The 23,563-nt window shown below is 32.9% G+C and overlaps 1 protein-coding gene across 5 annotated transcripts in view; it reads right to left on the bottom strand.

Annotated features, from left to right (window-relative positions):
• The window catches only part of LOC143225545 (diacylglycerol kinase delta-like), a 133,791-nt gene that overhangs the window by 27,539 nt on the left and 82,689 nt on the right, over positions 1-23,563 (bottom strand). For all 5 annotated transcript variants that reach the window (XM_076455189.1, XM_076455191.1, XM_076455190.1 and 2 more), the window contains 8 exons: positions 22,465-22,604; positions 21,716-21,782; positions 19,531-19,622; positions 19,084-19,177; positions 16,826-17,011; positions 9,009-9,096; positions 7,906-8,427; positions 6,864-7,179 (listed from right to left, as the gene is read on the bottom strand). In XM_076455189.1, coding sequence (XP_076311304.1) covers positions 6,864-7,179; positions 7,906-8,427; positions 9,009-9,096; positions 16,826-17,011; positions 19,084-19,177; positions 19,531-19,622; positions 21,716-21,782; positions 22,465-22,604 — 1,505 coding nt within the window. The remainder of the gene's footprint in view (positions 1-6,863; positions 7,180-7,905; positions 8,428-9,008; positions 9,097-16,825; positions 17,012-19,083; positions 19,178-19,530; positions 19,623-21,715; positions 21,783-22,464; positions 22,605-23,563) is intronic.

Genomic DNA, 23,563 nt, shown 5'->3' with positions numbered 1-23,563 from the left:
GCAATTTCTCTGTAACCATAACTTTTTTTTTTTATAAAAGTTCTAGGCTGATATGTTGCAGCAGTGTGAGGGTTGAACTGAGTAGATACTTCCCAGTTTTGAACAACTACATTATATATATATCAAAGGAGACATATGACTGTAGTGACAGTGTTCTCAAATACATCCTCAAGTGAATTGAAAATGTAAACAATTATGGCACTAATAAACACAACAAGGAATATTTAAATTTCACTGAACTCTAATGCATTCATTTCAAATTGTTTATCCACTAAATTTAAATCTATACCTTATTGAGTTTATTTTTAATACTTAAATAAAAATAGGGAAATTTCCAAGTGTTATTAAACTCAAATGAACCAAGTTTAAACTATTTTCTCATTAAATTCAAATGAATAAACTGTTGTGTTTATTTTGAAGATAAATTAAATTGTAAATCAAACAAAAATAAACTATTACTATTGCATGTCTCTTTATCAAATAAGCTAAGAAGACTAAAATCCCATAGGAAAACTCTAACAACTTGTAATCCTGTAAAGGTATTGTTAAGTGAAATGCATGTACTTTGGAGACATTAAAAGGGCAAAATCTGTGCCAGCCATAAACACGCCCTAGCTCCTTGATACATTTATAATCCATACCAGTGGGTGGGCCAAACTTCCCAATGGAAGATAAAAACGTATTCTTTAGCTGTAAGCAAGTAAACTCAGTGCCTACTTTATCAGGTATGCCTGCTCTTTAATGCAAATAGCCAAACAGCGAATCATTTGCTGCAACTCAAGATATAAAGCATGCAAACATGGTCAAGAGGTTGAGTTGTTGTTCCATCAAGTATTAGAAGGGGGAACATGCATGGTCTAAGCAACTTTGACTGTGGAATGATTGTTGGTGCCAAACATGGTAGTTCCAACATCTCAGAAACTGCTGACCTCCTGAGATCTTCAAGCACTACAGTCTCTAGAGTTTACAGAGAATGATGCAAAAAAAATTCAGTGAGCAGCAGTTCTGTGGGCAAAAACACCATGTTAATGAGAGACGTCAAAAGAAAACGGCCAAATTCATTCAAGCTGACAGGAAGGCCACAAACACTCAACCACTCTTTACAACAGTGGTGTGCAGAAGGGCATCTCTGAATGCACAATGAGTCAAACCTCAAAATGGATGGGCTACAGCAGCAGAAGACTATGTTGGGTTCCACTCCTGTTAGCTAAGAACAGGAAGATGAGGATATGGTGGGCATGGGATCACCAAAACTGGACAACTGAAGATTGGGAAAATATCACCTGGTCTGATGAATCTCGATTTCTGGTGTGACATTAATCCATAGATTCATCCTGCCGTGTGTCAATAGTACAGGCTGCTGGTGATGGTATAATGGTGTGGAGAATGTTTTCTTGGCACACATGAGGCCTCTTAATATTAATTGTGTATCATTTGAATGCCACAGTGCACCTGAGAACTGCTGCTGACCATGTGCATCCCTTTACAGCCACAGTTTACCCATTTTCTAATGGCTACAGAATAATGTACCATATCACAAAGCATGCATCATCTCAAGCTGGTTCCATGAACAAGGTAGTAACTTCAATGTACTCTACTGGCTTGCACAATTCCCAGATCTCAATCCAATAAAGCACCTTTGGGATTAGGTGGAATGGGAGATTTGCAGCATGCCAGAACTGCATGATGCTATTGTGTCAGCATGGACCACAATCCCTAAGGAATGTTTCAAGCACCTTGTTGAACCCATGCCACAAAGAATTCAGGCTATGCTGGAAAAAAAGGTGGTTCTACCCAGTACTTTTTAGGTGTTCCTAATGAAGTGCTACTGAGTGTATATTATAATTAATGGAATCTTTTTAATGAGACAAGCAAAACATTAATTTTTGCTAAAAAATTTAGCAGCTGCAGAAGTAACAAAGACAAGCTACCATTTTCATAACTTTCACTCCAGAAAACAAAAAGAGCAAAGGTTGGGTTTGATTAATGGCCTAGGTACTTACCATATTCACCTTGTGTCAAAAGGTTTGATGGTCATCCCAGCTCATTCATGGCTGTATGATACTTGATCTCTGTCAAAAAATATATATACATGGAAGTTAGATTGAATTCCTAGTTGTTACGGAAGCTGCCAAAATGCTGGTCATCCTTGGTAAAACCCTGGACTTTGCTCTGGTAAACTATGTTCAACTACATATGAATGAGGTTCAAGCACTTGGTTCTTGAAGGACCTACTGTGTAAAATGACAGCAAGTTTTGCCTATTCAAAGATAAATCTGCATTGCTGTTGAAAAAGTATGTAATACAAGCCATACCAGGCCTAAGAACAGTGAACTGCACAAATGCATGTTAAAAGTGATTTACAGCATTTCAAAATACACAAGTAGTATTCATTGGTGTACAGTAAAATTGATTTAGTATGTTATAAACTCCCAGAGAAATGATGCAAACAACACAAGAAACAGTTCTCTTTTTCAAGAAAACAAGCTGCACTTACTTAAACAGCTATGTGTGTGTATATATATACACACATTCAAGTAGTGGCACACTTCCATTCCAGTTTTTAATTCCAGATGGAAAAATTGTCATTCACAAAAGTAATGAAGCAAAAGAAGCCAGATCTCACTTTTCAGCTAGGGTTGTTTCTATCAACTTTATCCGATAGCAAATTCTCAGTTATCAGGATAACTGAGATATTTATTATTGTGTTAGCAATCTGGATTCAATGAAACAAAAGGAACTTAAATGGACCAGATAGATATTTGGGTCATTAAACTGCTATTACACAAGCCTTGGCAAACTAAAGTTATATCTGGTGTTGTGATATAAGTTATTTAACAATGGAATCACAGCCTTCAGAGAAACTTAATCATCTCCTTTAGTAATTCACAGAAAGGAAGATATATCAAGATTCAGTAATTTTAAACTGATAAACATTGTGAACTACAGTGATAATGTTCCACACACCACAGATAAATATCTGGATACACAGAAAGATACCCAGTTGCATCCAAGTACTTGCAAGTCAAGATAAAAAGCGAAAGCATAACAAAAACTGTTTTTGATTCCTGAAATGATTTGTATAAATTCTACTTGTGCCATTCAGGATACATAATGCAAATACATTTTTGAGCAGTTAGTGAGCTTTACACTGAGAGGACTGCAATGGAAAAGATGCCTGATCCATGTCAATAACTTCTTGGTGTTTGGTCACATTTCAGACCACTGCAGAAGATCTGAGCATAATTATTCAGTGACAAAGGAAAACAGACTTGAAACTGAGCAAGTATGCACTTATGAATAAACAGGTGAAATTCCTCTGACACATGGTAAGAAAGACAAAGTTATGAAAGATCCTACAAAAGATCACAGAAATCAGATACTGGCCCAACCTACAACTAAATAAAAAATGCACAGTTTTATATTTTACATCATATCATGCATGACTTGTGACCAAATTTTCCAACACTGCTGCTCTGTTATCCAGCTAAATAGTTAAAATGCACTTTAGGTGGAATAAAGACTGTGACTATACATTTCAGTCACTGAAGTGTTTTTAATAGTAGTTCCTGGTTTCCATATCCAAAAAACGATTGTCTAAAGCAACTAGGTACTGATTTCAACAACAGTGAAATTAGATGAGTAGTGTCACATGTGTAGAAACAGAGCAAGAAAGGTAACTGAAGATGCTAAAATATTCTGAATAAATATACTGATTACAGTTCAAATATTTGACAAGCATTACCAGTACCATTTACATGATTTGAAGTTTATTATTCATCTAACCTTTTTGTCATTGAAATGGTACATAATCTTCAAAAATCCATAAGGAATGACAAAATGTCAGATCACAATGTTGCAGAAGTACAAGTTTGTTGTACATCACTGACAAGGTCCACACAAAGGAAATGTTTGATTTATCAATTAACAATAGATTTGTTATAGTAATAACTAAGTTCAGAACTTAGTGGTAGTGGTAGAAGGGCCAACCAATAACAAAAGACCTGTTCAACAGCTGAAAGATATGGCAAATTCCAGGCATGAGGATGAAGTGCAAATATCCCTCAATAGAAAAGGATATGTGAAGTGAGAGAGAGAGAAAAATGGGATATCAGAGAGAAGAAGAAGGGTCTGAATGTCAACCAGACTAATGCTCAGTTAGTTAAAGAGGAGCCAACATTAGAGACCAGGAAAAAGAGCAGTGCAAAAAGCCAAGGGCCAGAGAAATAAGATGAATAGGGAAATAGACACAGAGAAAGAAGTGAGACTAGGCCAGGCTGAGAAAATCAAAAACTAAAACCAAATAGAGGAAGCCCAGAGCACAGAAGAGTGATAAAAACATATTCAAGAAATGCATATCCAACCAAGAGTAAACCTCATTGAAGATTTGGAAGTGTTAAGACCACCCTATGGATAGAAAGAAGGCTGACCCAGAGATGCAGATTGTTACCAAAATTTATGTTTCTGGCAAAAACAAGGCAAGAAGATCAACTGGTACTGGAATAGCATCTCATGGATGGTTAGTGCAAGAAATAACCATGGAATAGAAAGAGTAGAACATGACCTGGTGATTCATCAATAGAGGCAGGAATGGGAACATATCTGACAAATAGCAGAAAGGTTGAGCTTACTGATGTAGTGTGAAAGCTTCTCCAACATCTATACGTCAGAAGTCCTGACCAAAACTTACAATTGTACCTCAACTTGAGAGAGAAGTATTGGAGAAGAGAAATCTGATTTGAGAAGTGGTAAGGAACTCATGAAGTAATAATAACACAGTTTAGTCACCATGACAATACCTCATGAAAGAAGACAATGGACCTAAGAAAAGCAAAAGCCTGGATGCAATAGGTCCATTGTAGAAGATATACAAACGCATGCAACTAAGGAATGAGGGGTACCAGGGAATTAAAATAATCTCTTGTGCAGGAAGAGAATGTGAAGCATAAAACCTGGTGATGAGATATTGTATGCCAGAATGAGAGTAGAAGGCCCATTAAGCATGTGATAATTCACTACACATTGAACAACAGCTTAAATAATCCTGATAGTTAGCAAGCCTCCAAATAACATAGCAGAAACAGGGCCTGAGGGAATAAAGTCACTTATTCAGGACTAAATCAATTGAGGTTCATGGAAAAGATACAAAACTTCTGAAACAAAATCCAAAGATAAAATTAAATGTTTTGTTAACAATGCAAATCTCAGAAAATTAAACTCACAAACAAAAAAAATTAAACATCTGATCAACACAGTGCTAAGGAAAAGAATGAAATTACCATGACTGCAAGTACATGGGAGAAATTATTGCAGATGGAATGCTTTTATTGACAATTCACTATAAATTATATGAAATTAGGTGGGAGTTGCCTCAAGGCTGGTAGAATGCAAATCTTTATGGCTGTTGCATGAGGAAGGTAGCTAAACTGTGTGAGGAGGTGAGTTAGTGTCTAAAATATTATATTACAGTTAAAAAACCATAGCATGTTCAGCCAACTTTAATACTGGGCATTCAGTTAATAAAATATGCTGAAATATTAATTTGCAGAATGATTATAGTTAAAATCCATGTCACACTGAGCCAACTTTAACAGTGTGATGTTTCAGTTAATTCCTTTCTTATGGTAACCCTTTTCTGTGCATGTCACAATATTTTACTTAAATTTAAAACTTAATTAAACTATGATCAATATTTGTCAATGAAGTCAGCATTATAATTTACATTATAGTTCAAAGTTTTAATTCCTTTATTTCAAAAGAAACCTAAAATATTTTTTTTAAGTTTTGTTTTATTCTCTTATGATCTGAAATTCACAAAATGTTAAATTTGTGTCTTTATTGTTTGAACAGTTCTTGATGCACATGAACCTTCTGTATATAGAAAAAATCTAATTTAATAGCTCTGTTTACAAGTTCTGTGGGGAATATTCAGGGAAAGGAGAAATAAATTTATTTGAAATCTTGACAGATGTTGTGAACACTTTGCACACATATAATTGCAAGTTTTCAGCCAATTATACTTAGTTGAGTTGTTTATAACCAATGGAAAGAGTGCTTTTTGAAGTGTCTTCTCTTAACTGTTATACTCAAATTGATGCAAAAAATTACAAAAAACTAGCCAAACTGCTCTTAGTATTATTTCTCACTTAGAAATATGTTAGTTAGATAAGACAGTTGCACATATTTAGGTTTTAGTTTTATATTTTACTTAATTACGTGTTATTCATGTTTTAAAATGCACATTTAAAAGATTTAGTTTTTATATGTATACAAGCCAGTCCATGCTCAGTTCATGAAGAATAATGTAATATACAAACACCACCATGTTCTGCCAAGGCCTAGAATGTTTCTGCCCACTATATATTAATATTGACCAGGGACACCCATTGATGTGTGTTGTGATAAATAGCAATGCCAAAAGTCAGGAAAAGATAATAAATTGTTAAAATAAATTTTATGTAAAAATGTGAAAACATGAAAAAAGGAAGATGTTTTAAAATTATTTCATGAAATATTAAAAGGTATGTACATTTTTCCTGGGTCTTAATTTTAAACATTTCACTATAATGTACTACAGACTATGTAGTATAAGTTGACAATAACAGTTAAAGTTAGTAATAACTCAGAAAAGGTGAAAAATATTTATATAAATATTTAACTTAAAAAGAAATTTTGATATTCACTCGAGGGTATGCAAATGAAACCTACAAGTTGAAAAAAGGTATTTTTTTATACTCACACTGTTGTGTTGGTGCCAAGAGAGGCTACTTGGATACATTCCCATAAACTTGGAGTTAATAAAGTATGCTGAACTATTTACTACTTAACTGAACTTGAAACCATACTATGCTGAACCAACTTACAGTGACATTTCTTCAATGTCCATTAGTGGTGATGCTGCAGCACACAGAGCATCTGCATTGGCAAGAAGAACCTTTCCTATCAAGCTGTCTTTATTGAGGTTAGGCCACATAGGAAGTGAAGTCAAAGGGTTTATAATAGGAAATTCTCTATTTTCTACTGGAACCGTTTCTGGGGAACGACTCTTCTCTCGAACAACTGAGGGAAGCAGAGGAAGTCCAACACCAACCCCCCAATGGATGCCAATATTACCAACATGTTTAAAAGTTGAGCCACTACTGATTCTTCGAGATGCTGTAGGTGATGAACTTCTTTCTGCTAGAAATATTTATAAAATAAATTTATCTTTTGTTCCATGTTCTATGCATGGAAATAGATTCATTTAAAGCATTATACAGAGAATAAGTTAAATATGTAAAATTACCATAAATTTATCAATTTAGATATTATCTTAAGTTTAATTAAATATTAACTTCTCTAATTGTACATGACTTTCAAAAACCTGTTAGAAGCTGGATGACTATAAAAGTCATAAATAAAAGACAAAAAATAATAACCATATTTGTAGCTTGAAGAAATAACTACTAGTTTTATAGAAAATACGAAATGAGATTATATTTTAGTAAAACAAATATGCTTGTGTCAGTCATTGATTAATATATTCTATTGTTTCTACAGTTAAACACTTAATTGCATACCTTGTTATTTTTTAAATATAAATCTCTAGAATAACTATGGTAGCAGAGGAAACCTTAAATAAGGAAACATGACATGCAAAGAAATACCACAAAGACAGTTAAGTTTACATGAACAAATACTAAGAAAAAAATGGTAGAAGATGAAACCTTAAACAAGGAAACATGACATGCAAAGAAATATCACAAAGACTGTTAAACATGACCAAATACTAAGAAAAAATTGTACATTCATTGTACATAAAAAAAAAAGAGAGAAACACTGTTTTATTTTTCTATTAGCTTATTTCATTCATTCCAAATGCTGGTCTTATAAGATATACCTCTTAAGTTACTTTTTAATACTTACCTTCTATCCGTATCTCTGGAGTCATAAAATCATCATCTTTTTCTTCACATTCTGTGTCAGTAGGTAGAGGAGAAATGGAAAGAGGACTTATCCCTCTTAGGGGAATTGAGAGTTCTCCTGTAGATGGAGAAGGTGAGTGAGTCTGCTGTGAACTAGGGGAAGGGCAGGGAGATCGTAAAGGAGAAGGAGTAAGGAGATCAAAGGAGCGAGGTGAAGGACAAGGTGAGCTGTCAGCACTGATACCTCCCTCTATGGTTGGTAAGGTAACCTGTAGGGTATTTTTCAAAGCTGCCCCAACACTCTGCCCCATGGATGAGCCCCATGGATTCCAGCATGGGGATGAAGACAATTGTGATGAAGATGTATCATCTGAGTGGAATGTAGTGGTAAATACAGGAATGTCCCATTTCCCTTGAGGTTCCACTGTTTCTTCTATACTTGAGTCTACACGTATATCACATGTGTCTGTTTCAATAACAGGGGACTTTCGCTCTTCAGTCTGAGCATTCTGCTCATCAACAGCTTTTGGTGAAACAAAAACATTAGCTTAGCAACTATTCTGTTCAACAAAAGTTTAAAGTTTACTTTGCACAATATACCTACACACCAATTTTCTCACTGTTTCAAGTAGAACTGAAAAACACATCAATTAAGAATTTTGTTTATAAAGACTCCTCAAATATTTCTATATTAAACAAAGATAAATGGTTACTGATACAGTAACCACAAGATTAAAGATTTATAACAAATTACTGAAAACACCACAGGTTTAAAGATCAAAGCAACTTTTGTTATATTGTCTGTCTATGATAAAAACAAAACAGATGTTTATTATTTCAGTAAATAATAATTACAAAACTCAGTAATTTCAATGAATCATAAAGATTGGCCACTACTTAAACTCTTAAATAAAATAAAAATAAGATACCATTTCAAAATGTGGTCTCTATTAAACATCTTATATTCATTAAGTACTCTTTACACATTTTCTTTGAATAACAAGCTATAATTGACTTTTCTGTAACTTTAAATAAGATATCTAATATTTTGGTATATTTATTAGATTAAAAGAGGGTAATCATAAGTTTCTACATGTAACCAACCTTTTTCTGTGTGCTCAATTATCTGTCTGACAGCTTTCTTTAAGCTATTGGCTCTAGACATCAAAGCTTCTCGTCGAATGAACACAGTCTGTATTTGTGAAAAAAATAATAATTGACTGATGTGTTAAAGTGCTTTAATTGGCATATAGCAATCAGAAAAAGTGTGAGCTTTCAGAGTACAATACACTTCATTACTACTTTTAGGAGAAACAAGTTTCTAAATCTAAAAATTTCCACTCAAGAAAAGTTTATTTCACAGCTTTAAATCTGAAAACAATAGTTATGTCTATGGCTGGTTTAAGTAATTTTCATAATTTTTAACATGACTGTCTTTGCTTAGGATTGGTTTTTGATTACGACCTCTGTTATTAACAAAGTTTAACTCGTAAAAGAAAAATTTTAATTGGTATTAAACTACTTTATATTACAAAAAAAAGTTACTTAATTGGCCATGTAAACTTAAGTTGGGTCTCAGGTACAAATGGATGCTTTAGGAACATGTAAATGAAATGTTTCTTTCTTTCTTTCTCAATTATTAATAAGAATACAGATGTTTGAAATAAATACTAATCCCCACTGAATGGTCTACAAATAAGCATTACTTGCTCAGGTGACCTTAACATACATTTGTCTAGTAACTTATTAAAAAAATACAATCACTAAGTGAATTTAAAATGTTACCTCTTGAAAACCAATACTTTTTTAATACAGAATTACTTTTAAAAGATGTGATTGAAAAGACAGAGCAAGAATATATTTGTAACTTTAAATTGATAAAATCTTTTATTTTATTTTTAACCAATCTCTTTTCCAAACAACAATATCAGAACTTAAACTTTGTTGTGATGGTGTTTTGCCTTGGATGATAACATTAAAAATTAAGAGGAGTTTACACTATAATCAAATTCTCAAGAAGTAAAAAAAATACATAAATTTAAATTTAGAATACTGAAAGTTAGTTGCACTTTATAACAACACTGTTCCAGTCTCTGGGCTGTTCTTCAGATTACTTCCTCCACTGTTCTCAACTTATGACTTATTCATTATTGTCCAACATGCAATTTCAACTATAACATACTTCTTAAAAAGATAAGGACATAAATCTTAGACTATATATCTTGACAAACTTTCTAAATACTCTTTACTACAGATTAATGTTAGGTTCCATATTTAAGTAGATCAAAAGCACAAAAGTTTACTATAACTGTGATGATGGAGAACTTGACAGGAATGTAGTCAAATAAGAATGTTGGGACTTCAATATTTTAGCAACGTTTTTTCCAAGTAAACAATTACTGATTTAAAGAATGATCAGTAACTTGTGAACATTTGATTTATGTGTTCTTGTTGACTTCAAGTCCCTGTTTATTATATTGATAACAATTCTTGAAGATATTCCCAGATTCATTATAAAGACTTTTTTTGACTTGGAGTGTTAGATTATTTACTATATCTTTCATTCTGTAGGTGAGGATGTGTTCCAGACTGGCTTGGAGAATAGTGTTAGAGCCCATTCACATTCTAAATATTTTGCCCGTTAAAAAAGAATAATTAACACAATCTATTTCCTTAGAAAAAGTTGTAACACAATACTCCAATCATAAGATATCCATAGTGGCATTTTACTGTTAAAGATCATGCCACTATGGATATCTTATGATTGGAGTATTGTGTTACAACTTTTTCTAAGGAAATAGATTGTGTTAATTATTCTTTTTTAAAGGGCAAAATATTTAGAATGTGAATGGGCTCTAACACTATATTTAATATGCCATTAAATATTTATGCGTGCTACAAGCCTTGCACTCCCTCCTTGTTGTAATTAGTATATTCCAATGCACGTGATAAGTCATGTGTCATCTATTAACCAAAAGTAGCATATGCAACTCATTCTTATAAAGTACAGTTAGTCCTCTCTAAAAACATTCTCACGACAAACATTTTTATGATTTAACTTACACTCATGAATACAAATTAAAACGTTCTTTATAACTTGCATTTCTTCATTTTACAGTTACAGATGGAAGTATTGAAAAATTAAATAATAATTCTGTATAGTTTTGCTGCAATCACTGTATGTAACAAAATTAATTAAAACTAAATTTTAAAATATGAAAACACATAATTAAAGTTATAATCTTCCAATACTGAAAATGTATTTCCGATAGGTACTTATCTCACAACATTAGCTATTCTCATGCAGTGCTGCCCTCCGTATACAATATTTTATTTACGCACACAATACAAGCCTTGCATTCCCTCCTTGTTGGAATTAGTATATTCCAATGCATCTCTTATCATGTATCATCTATTAACCAAAAGCGGTATAGCATACTTATGTGGCATGTAACTCCCTCTACACTCATTCATTTCTAAGTTTGGCAAAAGGTGTCAGCACTGAAGAAATGGAGGGGGGGAGTGGCAAATGTGAATGGAGGTAAGTACCTATCGGTGATACATTTTCAGTATAGAAAAATTATAAGTCCAGATACAATACTTATCTCCTCTCTCAAGATTAGCTAGAATTCTACATTGAGGAGAAGAAGAAGGGGCTTGTGTGAGGGAATAAAATAAGCACCCCTGAAAGTTTGAATGACACCTCTGAAAATGAGAGAAATAGATCTGACAAGGAAAACCACACCACTTCTGAGCCAGGTATACTCTTCACCTGTGTGTATAATTTGTAAAACACAAGGACTGAAACTGTTTAGACCTGCACCAATAACTGAATATGACAAGGATTATCACCAACCACTTCATCAATCCAGAAATTGCCATCTGGCATTGATAAGATGGAATCAACTCATGTGAGGATTTATGTTGATTGATTCACTCAATTACAAAACCTCAATGCTGGGAACCAATGTCCATAAAAAGTAGGATGAGGGCTCTTAATCAAAGGAATGAACTGCATATGCAACAGATCAACTACACTATGTAATGAATGTGTAACAGAAGATCTCATCACCCACCAAGGTGACAAGTTGACTCTGCTGTTTGTGTAAAATAATAGTAGAAGGCCATATCAACCAGTCTGATGTCAGATCAACTCCACAGAAATGTAACTGGTATAAGGAGGTCATGTCATCATGGACAATGGCAGATCAATTCCAATGGTTGTGGAAGTAATAACAGGAGATTATGTCTCACAGGAATGTGAATGATCTACTTTACTGGTCATTGAAAGTAATAGTAGGAGGCCCTGTTAAGTGATGTATCAATTCCACAGTAGCATAAATGGTATACAAAGGCCACATTATCTTGTTAAGCAATAACAGATCAACTCCAAGTATTGTGATCAGGAGGCCACATCTACAGCAAGGAGAAAATCAACTCTTGTGGAGGCCTTGTTGCATCTACACAAGCAGAATACTGCCGTCCTTTTTTGTAGAACCCACTCAGAAGGATGCCTCCATGGTCAACCATACAGTAATTTGGAATTGGAAAGTGGTAAGAACTCCCATATTTCACTAGGGAAGGAAGGATGAGATTACGGTGGAGAGTCCAGGGGAATATCATCACCAGAGACAGTGCAATGGGAGACCATGAAACCTATTATGAAAAGCAGACCATACCTCATTATTTACTAAAGGCATGACAGGGATGGGTAACTATCTCCTTCTACTTCAACCATCTAGTCCATGAGTGTACTATGAGTTTTTCCTACAGTATTAGGAAAAATATAAGGTATGGAAGAGGGCCAACCGATCTCCCAAAAGTGGTGAAACTGAAAACCCAAAGTCAAAGAGCCAGATGATACATTTTGTTATCTGAGCCACCACAGAAGGCTTGGTAGCAGCAAATCTCCTGCCAGCAGACCAATAGCAGATGTTTCACTTACACTGGAACATTTCCATGGAAGATGAACATATAGAAGTAGCTAACAAGAAGCCAAATCTTTTTGCCAAGGACCAGACAAGAAAAGCAGGCATGAAAACATTGAATGGAGAGACTGGGATGTACAATGGGAGATCGACATCAATGAAGAAAGGAAAGAAACAGTGGAGAGGAACAGATGGTGAGTGAAGCAAACATCATAACCTCAGAAACTAAGGTTGTGCTAACCAATAGGATGCAATCAGGAAGACACAAAAAGGAGTGGAGTATGCAAGAGAAATCATTTGGTGAAGCAACTGGATGGGAGGGTACACATAAAGATATTTGAAAGACCAACCCTTGCTGATGGCATTGATAGCCAGAGCCTGCGGATGCAGTACAGCTGACCAAAAAAGGGGAAACTTGCAAGCAAGATCAATGGCAAATGCATCCAATTGAGCAGAAACCCATAGAAAGCAAAGGTCCCTGACAGGACAACATTTCCAAAAGTAACAGAAACTCATAAGCAGTAAGTGATCGAGCTGAGAGGGAATGGTGAACTAAAAGTTCCATGAAACATAGGGAGAAGGAAAAGGTAGAAAAAGACTGACATTGGTGTGATAGATAGCCCCCAAATAACTAGTTATAGGGTGATCAACCCAGCCCACTTGAGCTGCCACAGAAAGGAGGTTAATAGGTGTGAGTGGTCAACTTCTGCTTGGGATGAGCTAAAAGGAGCCAGTTGTCCATGTCATGATTAAATTACATCCCCAGAGTAGGAATATGATAAACAAAGGCCTAAACAATGTGATAAAATGCATATGAAGCTAAGGCAAGTCTGAAAGAAAATGCCCAAAATTGGTAAACCACCCCAAAATGAATGAACCAAAAATAATATCAAAATTGAAGTGTGATTGGAATATGTAAATAGACATTGGAAATATCCACTTTTGCCATTCATAACCCTAGGGAAAATGCTGATATCAGGGTGAGAAAGGACTTCACAGTAAATTTGGGGAGTACAATGAAGTGGTTGAGGCATGATAAATTGATGACCAGGCCATCATGGTGTTATTGGGGCCCACAAAAAGATGTGAATAAAAAAAATCCTGGGGGGATGGTAAACCAGCCCAAGAGCATACTGCAAACCTTGAGCCTCCTATGATAGATGCTAGCATGTTATAGGATCTTGAAGAGGAGGAAAGGAAATGGGATGAGGAGAAATGGGAGGTGGAGAAAGAAATTTCAGAGCAAAACACTCTAAAAGAACTTGTGTCACCCAATGGTTGTTGACAAAGCAATTGAGACAAATGAACAACAGAAGCTGAAAAGACGGACTGCTGGTAAACTCATGTTACCCATGCCTCTACATTATCAGGGACAATTTCAAAGACACAATGTATAAGAAAAAGAACAAGATATAAATCCCTGAGACAAGTGGAAGGTAAAATGATACAAGCAAAAATTGAATGCCCACCTATAAGATCCCAACAACAAGAAACCATGTATGTAATGCTAGAAATGAGGACAACATATGGGCTTATGTGGAGGTGAAAACATGAAGGATATAGACAGAAAATCCCTCATGATTTCTGTGGTAAGCCTCAGAGAACAGATGTATGAAGGAGAGATACTTGAGAAGGGTAATAAGGGTAAAACAAGGATAAGAATATTGGCCTTATGTGAGACTAATATTAAAGTTGAAACCCTAACCCACTGAGTTAATAAGGAAACCAAAAATGCATAGTCTGCTCAATGGCAAGAAAGCAGGCATTGCATGCTGATCCCCTCAAATAACTGGGAAAGAAAGTGATCCAAATGGACATAAATATCAGGAAGAGGAAGAAATATCAAAAAAGATTGAGAAGAATATTCACGTAACAAAGAATAAGAGACAAAACATCACAAACCTGAGATACAAATTCCACGAAGGCCTACTAGAATCTTCAGACTGGAATTGGGAAGGAATGACAAATTCAGGAGGAGCAAAAAAAACTATTAAAATCCTCATATTTTTGAATAATGTCAGTAGAATCATGAGAAGCCTAGACAATGTCAGGGGGCAAAGGTTGGTCCATATAATGTTCAATATCTCGACACACAAAAGCAGAAAGATTCACCACTGGGTCACCTTTACTTGAGGCCTAAAACAAAACATTGGTCTTTGGCATGACCCCTGAAGTAGTAACTCACAAAATATGCACAAAATTGTTGAGTGGAGAAATAGAACAATAATAACAAACTGAGAAAAAAATGTTTCAAAGTATGAAAACAAAAAAAGATCCACTTCAAGTGAAAATTAACTGTGTCACATGGGAAGCATTAAACACAAAAGAAAGTGTCTGTACTCAAAAGCTGCCAAATGAGAAGTGAAGTTTTAGTAGAGGAGTGCAAAAGGAGTCATGTGTGTCAAGTAAGCATGCTACATTATTATTGGTTAATAGATGACACGTAACGATTTACATGAGAGAGACTTTGGAATATACTAATTTTAACAAGGGGAAAATGCAAGGCTCGTGTCATGCTTAAAGAAAAAGTTTGTAGATAGTGAGCATCGCTGAATGAAGATGGTTAATCTTGTGAGGGAAGATAAGCACCATATTATATGCTTACATCAATTATTTAGTTACACAAACCAGTAGCAGATTAAGAATGGCAGAAGGGACATAATACTACATAAATTCAAATTTTTAAAGTATACATACTGCAAATGTAATTAGAGCTGCAGAACTAGCATAACAAATATATAGTAAAATTACCTCAGTGGATATCAATCGTGTTTGTTGTTTTTTTCTTTAGGGTTAGCATTTGTCATTACTGAACCATTGTTTATAATTACTAAATTATTGTTTTTAATTTGTTTGCAACTGTTGCTTTAAAGAGACAAATCTGGTTTGTTTGGTAGAGGTGGAGTATACCACATTTGCTCTCTGTAAAAAAAGGAAAGTCTATGTATGATATTTTGTCCTTGAAAGTTGAGGGCACTTGGTCTCTGCTAGTGAAATTATAATTCTCTATGTGAAGTAATTTACAATCAAGTTTAATTCCACACTAACAAAGTAATACCATATTTAAACTGACATTAATCTGGACATTTAGCATGTCGTCTTCAGTCCAAAATATTGTTCAGTTAGTGTGCGCTTAAACTTCATTGTAAATTCTCTGTGTTTATTTTATTATTTTTATTCCTTTCTTCTGTTTGACTGGACATTTTCAAATTTTCAGAAGTTTCTCTTTTTTAATTTTGCACTTCTTGAACATTAAAATATGGAAAATAATAATAATACTTTATTTATATTTTTAAACACTTTATATGCCTGTTTTCATTCTTATAACTGACTAGACAGCTCCACTATCAGGAGCAATTTACTAGTCGTTAAATTTTGCTTATTTAAAGAAACTGTTAAATGTTATGTTTTCATCTTAGTTAAACAAAGGGAGAAAAAAGATAACACACGAAAATTGGAGCCCACAAGAAGTTCTGGCACAAACAAAAATGTATGAGGACTTACATAAACCAAGGACAAATATGAGAGAAGCACACTTATTTACAAGTCAAACTAAAAATGAAGAAATCAAGTATCTGTTAATGTTGAAGGGCATAATAACCTTAATGTCTACAATCTATTGGGATATTTAAAAATTTATATGTATTCTCTGAATGAACAGGTGTTTTTCCTTATGCTCTAATAAATTAAGAATTTGTATCCAGTGTTATAAGGAAACCATGCTATGCTAATCTGTTACGATAGCAAGAAGAAGCAAGTTAGGTTTTAATTTCTGTAATAGTAACTCACTTTCTTATGAACAATTACCATCCAATAACCTAATGTCATTGTTTATGAAACTAAGCATTACATTTTTATCAGCTACTTGCAGGAACAGTGACATGCAATAACACTTTATAAAACCATGAAAATTATACAATCTGCTTTGCTACATTTCATAGTGGATGTTGTTTAAATTTCAAAGTGAGCTATTTGTTTAGAATTCTAACTTACCTTTTTCTTTTTAGGATGAGCACTTTTTTCTCCTTTTTCTGTTACTTCTCTCTCTCCCTTTTCAACTTCTTTCTCATGTGAAACAGTCACATCACTCATTACTTTCTCTGGAGATGAAGAAGTAGCTATTGACTCTTCCTCAAGAGTCTTTAGTAAGGAGTCTAACTTTTCATTCAAAACAGCACACTATGAAATAAATATCATTTGTTACCATTATACAAGCACTAAAAATACAACACCCTCTTAATATTATTAGGACCACAGACTAAAGCATTTGTACAAATGAGGATTAATACCACAGCAAAGCACACAATTAATATCATTTGTATTCAAAATGGAAAGAGTTCAATCACATGTACAGAATCTTCGAGACAAGTCTGGGACATACTACTATGAACAGCTCATGACATGGACTTTTCATTACAGAAAACACTTTTCTATAGTATCTAAGTAACCATCACATCATTAAAAAAAAATTCATTACAAGTGGTTTTCGTTAATTGAAAAAATTTGTTACTAAATTCGCCAATACCTAATTCAAGTACCAAAAAATACCACCTCACCCCTCTCTTCCAAAAATGTTACATATATTATGTTTGGAAATGTTCAAGTTATTAAAGATGATGAAGGCATTTTGAATATCAAATAGTATGTTAAATTATAATAAACATTTTTGAAGACCTAAATCGTTTTAACTGTAAATTATGTTTCACACAACTGTTCAGGACACCCCCCTATAACACATCATAATACAGACTAAAGACACCCTCTCACCCTCATAGTGTTATGTAATTTTTTAAGAGTCCTTAAATTACATAATATATGGGGGTGAGAGGGTGTCTTTAGTCTGTATTATTAAAATTATGTTTTACACAACTGTTCAGGACACCCCCTATAACACATCATAATACAGACTAAAGACACCCTCTCACCCCCATAGTGTTATGTAATTTTTTAAGAGTCCCTAAATTATTGTGCAATTGATGATTAATATTTTTATTACTGTTACCAATTAATTTTATATTTTAAAAACTATCCCAAAATCAGTATTTGTAACAAAAATTGTCATGTTACAAAAATTATGCAACAAAAATGCACCTGTCTAAAGATGTTCTTGTAACAATGTGGGAGTAACAAAATGTCCAGTAACTTGTTTATTTGTTTGTTTGTTTTTGAATTTCACACAAAGCTACTCGAGGGCTATCTGTGCTAGCCGTCCCTAACTTAGCAGTGTAAGACTAAAGGGAAGGCAGCTAATCATCATCACTCACCGCCAACTCTTGGGCTACTCTTTTACCAATGAATAGTGGGATTGATCGTCACTTTATAACGCCCCTACAGCTGAAAGGGCGAGCATGTTTGGCACAATGGGGATGCGAACCCATGACCCTCAGATTACAAGTTGCACGCCTTAACATGCTTGGCCATTCCAGGCCCGTCCAGTAACTAAATTTTTTGGATCCCCTTCAACACAATTATATACATCCATTTCACACATAAAAATTATAGTTTTGAAAATATTTTAATAGTTTATATCTAATTATAAACAACAACAATGAGAACAGTTCACAAATACAATTGTTATAAAAACCATTTCCTTATGGCATGCAAGTTATATTTAAAAAACTGTCATAAAATCAGAGTTCATAATAAAAACTGCCATGTTACAAAAATGACATAACAAAAATGCACCTATCACAAGTTGTCCTAGTAACAATGTAGCAGTAACAAAATGTTCAGTAACTAAATGTTTGGACCCCCCCCCATCAACACTATTATATATGTCCATTTCACACACAACAATTATGACTTTGAAAATAATTTTTAAAGTTTGTCTAATTGTAAACAACAATAATGAGAACTGTTTCACAAATATCTTACAAAAAAAAACTTTTATGGCATCCAAGTTACTGTCATATCATTAAAAAAGGTCTCATTACAAGTCTTTCTTGTTGATTGGCAAATTTTATTACTAGATTCATTGCTAATTAATTCATTTACCAGAGGGTTTGAAAGTTGTTAATCTTGACTCATTCTTTATTAATATATTTTGAAATTTTAATTTCGTATATTATTTGGTACCTATGAATAACTCTTTCACCAAATTAAAAAAAAAAATTCAATGCCTATAACACCTGTATGTTTATGATAATAATTCAAAGAGTCTTTCTGTCATTTCTTTATATCATGCTTTAAAATGATTTTTCCAATTATATAATCTACAGACCTTTTAATGTTTTCCAAGATCATGTTCTTACCTTTTGAGTAATGGAATCATCAACATGTGACCCTTCCTGCGCATAAGCAATTCCCACTTTAGCTATAAAATCTTTCACAGTTTCACATAATACCCTAGAAAAGTGATAAATAACATACATTAACCGTGAACCATTTCCAAGCTGTAAACAACATTCAGAAAGACAAAAACACTCAACTTTTAATAATTGTATTAAATTATTTAGTGCTTCTCACAATATCCTGAAATAATAGAAACAATTAAATGTTCTCCATTTTATGTTAATTGCTTTAAAGTATTCAATATATCCCATCAAATACCCTGGAAACATTAAACTATTAAGTACAACATCTTTTATTACCTAGATTTACTTCAAAAAGAACTATCCCAACAAAAGTAACCTTTTTAACATGTGAGTTAATTTTCAAAACTGTTTCACTTCTTATCATTCACATAAGCAGCAACTTACTTAGCTGAAGAAATCACAACGGAATGTTGGTCAGAATGTAAGATTTGGGTAAGATGGGTGACAACAGAATCTTCCACTGACATAGGATCAAACTAAAGTATACCAAAAGAAATCACAAAGATATATACATGGTATAAGCCTTCAGTAATAGCAAGGAACAGAAACAGCAACAGAAAGGAATATTCATCAACCAATACACTACTCGATGATCAATGTAGATAAAGAACTATATACAAAGTAAAATGTGTTTTTAGTTTGCTCAAAGCAATAAGACTGGAGAAAAACTTTTATTGACACTACAGTAATAGGCAAAAATTTGTATATTTATACCTACCTACCTATGCACATTCACTTTGACATAAAAACACTCAGTTATAGCACAGAATGGAGAATTGTTAGAAAGGTAATTTTACATCACCACACTAAAAGCCTAGACCTCTAATCTGTTTGATGAATGTGATTTTATTAGTTACATATGATGGTTAAAATACTTTTGGAATAACAATTATACTTATGAAGGTTATTTTGCATTATTTGCTTAGTGTGTAATATTAGAAATTTTGTTTATTTATTTTAGAGCAAAGTCACTTTAGACCATCTCCTGTGTCCATTGTAAAGTTAAATAACAAAAATAACCAATTTTGTGAAATATTATAAGAATTATAGTCAAAGATATTATCAAAACTGAAGGTACCTAACTTAATTATATGCAATACAATAAATTTTCTGACATGCTGATTTATATCAAGAAGTATTTCTATTTCTACCCAGCTTGTTATATTTTATTGTCTTCAATAATGGAAATTAACCATAAGTTATTAATAATCACTGGCAGAAAAAAACTAAATTATGACAATGGTGCTGTAAATATAGGTACTTTTATCATAAGAGCAGCTATAAAGACTACATCCTATCTTTTCTTAACCATAACTACAATGTTCCAACATTTAACTAAATTTTGCCATTAGTTGAATTAAATCATTCTACTGATATTTTTGCTTTATTTCCTATTTTCATACCTATGTACAACTGAAGGATATTTGATGTCAGATCTATATTTAGCAATTAGGTTTAACATATTGAATAACCACAACTTTCAACCCTGTGATACCTTTATTCAATATTGTATTTCTAGACACAAAAGGTAAAGAAACATAAATTCCTACCTTTTTTTGGGTGCATTACTTTACATAATATTTAAAACCAGCCCATTCAGTGACAGGAAATAAAAAATCTAGCAACTTAGAAAACGTTTTGTTTCATCTGATTTATCTTTTGAGAGTATTACCATGTCAAAAATGTATTAACCTTACAATTTTATCTAACTCCACAGAGTGATGTAGTCAGAAGATGTAGAAACATGTTTAATATTTAACTATCTAATGACTGTTTGACTAATTCCCTACATATCTTACTTTGTTGTTCTTTAATAAAGAACTACCTGCAGATTAGCCAAAATCTCAATACCAAAAGAATGCTAAGATTTATATGGCAGTGAGATACTGTTGTTTAAAGAATATAGACCAAATTACTTCTTTATAGGTATTGATGCATGTTGGATACAAAGTTTAGATATACAAAAAAAAAAAAAAATTGTTAAGCACTAGAATACAAGGAAAAAAGAAAAAGATGTATACACGTCTACACAGTTGGACTTGATATAATACCATTAATTGGACCAATCTTTCAGTGCAAAGATGAATTGTGTTGTGACCAAGACAAGACAGACTCAAATATTAAGATGTAAACACATACATATCTACACACTTCTCTAATAATAAACATTCACAAAAAAACTATTCCAAAATGACAATTTTCTATTCTCTTGGAAATGTTGGCCTAGCAACACAGGAAGTTCACCTTCCACTAACTTACTGTCCAAAAATACCATAAAAACACAGAAATAACCCAACTTTAGTGTCCTCTGGAGATGTGGTGCAATCTCACAGCAGAGGCTTACATTGGTCAAAAATGAATTACTGCAGACATCAAAATCTTGGAATATTATACAAAATTCAATTATATTACAGAAATTGAGTAAAAGGAAAAGCTAGGAGTTACAGTAGTCACTGCTACCATAATGTCACGAGATAGGTTAGCTAATAAAATATTTATCTCATGACTATGTCACTTAACTATATGTATTCAATGAGTTAGAAAGTTTAATATAACAAATAGTGCTTGCCTCTGGAGATGAGACCTTCTTTGTTTCTGGTTCAAGAACTGTTCTTTCATATGTCATGATGCTCCACCTGGTAAGATCCATGTGAAACATATCTTTATTGTTTCAATAATAAAAAAAAGTTATTTTTGTATCAAGATGAAGTCTGAATAAAATTCACTATGCCACACATTAAAGATATGTTTATATTTTCATTATTCAAACATCTTAGGAATGCAATCTTTATGTCAATCAAAATTGTGAGTATTAAATTATCCAACTTTACACAAAATAACTAATGTTTGCCTAACAACACTTAAATAGATTATAATGTAAAGTAAATATTCACTTATAAAATCAGTTTTACTTACCATTTGCCTAAACATTCATATAATAATGTTAACAACAAATGTGTCTGAATTCCCTACAATCATGAAGCACATGGCATATTAGTTCCATATAAATGACAACAAATATTTTTTCCAGACTTTACTGACTTCATTATAAAACAGAAAACAAGAAAAATCATTCCACACAGCTTTTAACCTTTATAATATTGTATGTTGTCTCAAATAACAAAAGGTAACAGTTTTGCACAATCATTCATGCCAAATCTCACAAGTCTATGTCCAAGATCATGGTGCAAAAAAGATTAATACAACTAATAGCATTTAACATGTTTGTATAATATGCAGTACCAAACTATTTAGGAAAAATAAAATCCTAACATGGATTCTTTCTTATTAGTAGTATCAAATTATAAAGACTCTAACCTGTCTAAAAGTCTAGTTGTTGCTACTTCATATTTTTCTAACTGTTGGGGGAGTTGGGTGTCATCATCACACACTGAACCCCAACCTAAAACACGTGCCAAATCGTTTCCTGTTCCCAAAGGTAAAACACCAAGTTGGCACTATTCACAAAAAATAAAACAGAAATATGTTAATTTCATTTTAAAAAATCATGTACTATTTTCACTAATTTTACAACTTTTAATAATATCAGTACTTTTAATATATAAATAATTTTTAAGAACAAAAGTATGAGTGCAAATGAAATTAGTGACAATAAACTTTCAAAATTCTTTATAAAACTGTGCTCTAATTGAAACCAATTATTTCTTGAATAAAGATAAAGAACATCTATAGAAAATTTAATCTGCTAAGTTAGTGGATTTGCCAAGACTTTGAGTGAAAGATTTAATTACAAACACTTAAATATACTTCCTTCCTATTATTTTTTACTTATGTGTATATCACCAGAAACATTAAGTTTGTTTCAGTCTAAACATAGGTTAGAAATTGCAGGCTTAAAAGTTAGCTAATTACCTGCATCAATTTATAAAATGTTTCTACATAAACCCAGGTTGTCACTTTGTACTAAAACTATTGTTTGTTACTCCTAACATAAGATCACATCCTCTGCGCTATTTAAAGTACTGAAAATCTTTATTCAATGCTACAGTGTAATGATACAAAAAGTCTATACATTTAAGAACATTCCAGTTCAATTCAACTGTAATCTTGAATTTTCATACCACACCAAATTTCCTGTTAACTTCAATAAAATTTATTTTACTTGTTTGTCACCATAAACAAAAATAATGGTTACTTGTTTCAAAAAATAAACTAAATAAAATATAATTTATTTATATGCCAATGTTTTGATTATAAGAAGCTAAATGAGCAGTTTTATGAAGGTAAATGCTATCAAATAATGTAAATTGTGTGTGTGTGTGTGTGTAATCAAACAATAACATAAAAATTAAAAATTTTACAGAACAAAAAAAAATACTTACATAAACTTGAATTTTACTTCCTTTCTATCTAATGACATTATTAAATGCAAGAGGGGTCATATCCATAATACCAA

This window comes from Tachypleus tridentatus, chromosome 9 (genome assembly GCF_004210375.1).
Source record: "Tachypleus tridentatus isolate NWPU-2018 chromosome 9, ASM421037v1, whole genome shotgun sequence".
Lineage (NCBI taxonomy): Eukaryota > Metazoa > Arthropoda > Merostomata > Xiphosura > Limulidae > Tachypleus > Tachypleus tridentatus.
The sequence above is the reverse complement of the archived record's forward strand: the minus strand, read 5'-3'. Positions and strand labels throughout refer to the sequence as shown.